This window comes from Montipora capricornis, chromosome 14, assembly GCF_036669925.1.
Source record: "Montipora capricornis isolate CH-2021 chromosome 14, ASM3666992v2, whole genome shotgun sequence".
NCBI lineage: Eukaryota > Metazoa > Cnidaria > Anthozoa > Scleractinia > Acroporidae > Montipora > Montipora capricornis.
Genome location: NC_090896.1, coordinates 48,098,197 through 48,101,799, shown reverse-complemented (window position 1 = coordinate 48,101,799; position 3,603 = coordinate 48,098,197). Strand labels below are relative to the sequence as shown.

The following is a 3,603-nucleotide window of genomic DNA, read 5'->3' as shown; positions in this document are numbered from 1 at the left end:
TTGGCAAACACATCCAGTTGGCACGCGCGAACGCCGTCAAAACAACAATTTTTAGCTTCTCTCTGGTGTTACCAACTTTCTGTTTACCTTCTACTCAATGGGCTTAGAAACCTATGGGGAGACCGTGGAGAATGTGGGGCTACCCCATAGTTATGTTTCAGCTCCGTCTTCAGCTTCCATCTCTTACATGACATAAACGTTTTTGCCCTTTCTTATACCTCAGAGATAAGCCAGACCAAATAAGAAAGAAAGAAAAGCAAAACATTTGCGTTGTATTTTCTACAAGGACTTTTTTTTTCAATTTTTGGTACATTTTCCAATATGTATTCAATTTGATTGCTACAATATCGATCATTTGTTTATGTTTGTGTTACTCTTTAAGATACAGAAACTTTAAATTTTGTTACCCTTTGGCATTGTCCAAGGACGGTAAAGGAACGCCTCCATCGCCCCCGATGAAAACAAAGGCTGTTTATTTTCGATGAAGGGGGTAGTTTCTAAAGAAACTGTGGTGCTGCATCGGTGGGGAAGTAGTACACAAAAATTTGGTTTTATTAACGGAGTTGATAATGTAAATTGACCACCGTGCATAGATTATAAAAGCTGACGTTTCGAGCGTTAGCCCTTCGTCAGAGCGAATCCAGAGCGATTCGCTCTGACGAAGGCCTAACGCTCGAAACGTCAGCTTTTAGAATCTCTGTACGGTGGCCAATTTACATCATCAACTCCGTTGATAAAACCAAATTTTTGTTTATTTTCAACCCTGGTTCAAGGACTACATAGAGAATTGCAGTCAACTTTGATTTAGTTGTGGTTTTGTCGGGGAAAAAGGTGAATTTGTTAACGTTCTGGTGTTTGGCAACACTATTGTGCCAACTCAACATTTGCTATGCCTGTTGCCTTGGTATCACTCAACTGAAACTTAGGCCTTGACCAAACGGGAAAACATCATCAACCATTGTTTGGTGTCGAAACATTTCTCGTTTCGCTCGGGCTTTGCCCTGAAATCAGCTTGAATTCCACGCTTTTATTAAGGTACCATTCCTCCCCGGAGCGTACGGTATTGACGAGTTTCAAGAGCGTGTGGAAAATGCACTTGTCAAGGAGTTTAAAGCGAGGCCACACTGGGGAAAGAACAACAAGATGAACGACGTGAAGCTTCGTACTTGCTACAACCAGTTGCAAATTATTAAGTGGAAAGACGTTTTTCAGATTTTCAACAGGGGAGGTCTTTTTAACAACTTTTTCACTCATAACATGGGATTTGACGTGGTTCTGCACGAACCCACTGCCTAAGGGCCACTCTCATAAAACTCTCTTCTCCCAAGAATGTTGTAATGAAACCACCTCTGCCAACGGCCATCTCTTTTACAATTAGTCGACAAGCTCGAGGTTTCTATCGTCGGTTTGATTTCATGTCATTATTTACGTTAGTAGTATCAGGTCACTTTTTCAACGGTGCCACAGTATGGTGAACTCGGTCACTCGACATTAAGCTCCTTTGAAGGTCCTTTGAGTCTAATGACAAAAATGTATTCGTACAAAAGACTTTTAGGGGGTAGGGGGTATTTTAAGAAAGCCCGGTGTGTTTTCGGGGCGGGAGAGAGAATTTATGAGAGGGAATTTACAGTTCAAAATGGTTTGGGATAATTTGCGATGAAAACAGCTAAAAACACTAAGCACACAGCCTAAAACAGTTTAACTGTCGGCAGTTGTCAGTAAGCTTGACAAGAATACCTACCTGTTTAGTTCTTTATACCGCAACCCAGGGTGACTATCTTTCTGTAGTATTAATGTTTTTGCTACCTTTAAAAAGGTCAAAACAAAGCTTGGCTTTTTTGTACTTTTTTAAAATTATATACAAGTCACACATAAAATCACTTCAAACTGAAAAATATTCAAAAGGGTTTCCATACCATGTGGCAGATTGCAAAACAATTATCTTCGCTAACAAGGCACAGAGAGAGAAAACAAAGAAGGCAGCAAAAAAATTCAGCACGTCGGAGAGTTTCAACTTTTCATCTTTCTTATTTCACGTGGAAGAAAAACAAACTCGTTTTGTAGAGTCAAGTGATACTGACATAAAAGCTGGTAGCAAGTCCTGTTACGGATAGTGCAAAATAGTCAGCAAGATGTGTTGTCAACGTATTTTATTTTGGAGGTGAAGAAATGTACGAGTACTAGTAGATTTCAGTCCTATACAAACTGAGTCATTTTATAAAATAGATAATTAATACACTGCATGTGTTTACTAATTGTGAAAAAACGCAACCGTTCTCGTCCAACTTGAGCAACAGTGCACCTTCAAGTGAACCCTTCAAGTGCTCCAGATGTCGAACATTCTGAGTTTCAGGGATGTAATTTCTTAAGTTTTTTAGCCCTCGCAGTGACAATTAAAATAATTTGATTTTTTGCTGAGACCGACCCTCTCTGATAATATTTACTTTACTTACTTACTTTTATTTTCATGTGATTGGTTATGGCCGTATTCTTTTTCAGTGTTTTTATTAACCGGCCTGATGGTATTTTTTCCTGGCTCCCTCCATAAGAACGAATGATTATACTCCTACAGTACACCCTGCATCAAATTGAACGAAAATGTCTTCGACGGAAAACTTAAGAAATTTAGGAGCCACCACATATTAAAAAGTCAATGATCAATAAAGAGTTTAAACTTCCGAATCTTTTCTAATGAACGAAAAATAAACATGTCGGTCGACTTGCAAATTAACTCCCCGCTTTGATAACCGACCCTTGCCAAAACATCGAGAAGACATACAATATTGTAGGTACTAGCGTTTCATTTTAAAAATGGCGGCTATTTGGCTATCACGTTTTCGTCGTTCCTTATGAAGTTGTTCTTGCTTCCAACTGAAAGAAATAACAAAATTCGAAAGAGTAAGTATTTCGACCAACGCGTCTGTAGTGTGTCGGCCGACGCGTTGGTAGTGTGTTGGTGGTGTGTCCAGCGCGGTTACGATTCGCAGCCATTTATGGGCCTAATGGTGTTGCAGTCGGCTTTTCTGGACTTTGGGGTTGTTTGGAATTGCCTCATGGAACCAATATTTCATTTTGCATGGTATTTCTTTTGTTTTCTTACATTATCCTTTTCCATATTTTTTAAGAAGGAAGATTATAGTGTAGAGTTTTTTCATATCTATTATTTCTATTTTTTAAGAACGAAAATTTTTGTTTATGCCTCCAACTTGATTAAGTTTCTTGTATTACATGATTTTTGTCCAAAGGCAGTTTACTTTGGGCGTAAGTTGTATATTTCGCGGTCCGCCATTACTCACGTTCAAAACTGACCGATTGAGCCCCAGAGGGTTGGATCCAGGGAAAAGTGACGTCAAAGGCTCACTAGCTTATTATATATGCAAAAGCGAGTAAAGTCTGAAAGCCCAAAAATCCGGTGATGCATATTAATTCTGCGGCGTACAGGCGCATTGCATTCTTAAACCAGTGATACTTTGACGTCATTTTCTCCTCGATCCAGCTCTCTCAAGAACTTAGGTCGTGTTCTATAGGGATCAACCGTTTCAACCTGAACCGGTGTAGTTTTCCGATAGAACATTTTTTCAACCGTTTTCGGTTGAAACGCGT

The 3,603-nt window shown here is 39.4% G+C and overlaps 1 protein-coding gene across 2 annotated transcripts in view; it reads left to right on the top strand.

The window, feature by feature from the left end:
• Window positions 1-2,244, top strand: part of LOC138033586 (L-gulonolactone oxidase-like) — a 17,971-nt gene extending 15,727 nt beyond the window's left edge. The window contains exon 7 of one of the 2 annotated variants that reach the window (XM_068881378.1): window positions 1,036-2,244. In XM_068881378.1, the coding sequence (XP_068737479.1) occupies window positions 1,036-1,296 (261 nt within the window). In that variant the 3' untranslated portion in view covers window positions 1,297-2,244. The remainder of the gene's footprint in view (window positions 1-1,035) is intronic. The other variant, XM_068881379.1, reaches the window with a different exon arrangement.
• The last annotated feature ends 1,359 nt before the right edge of the window (window positions 2,245-3,603 follow it).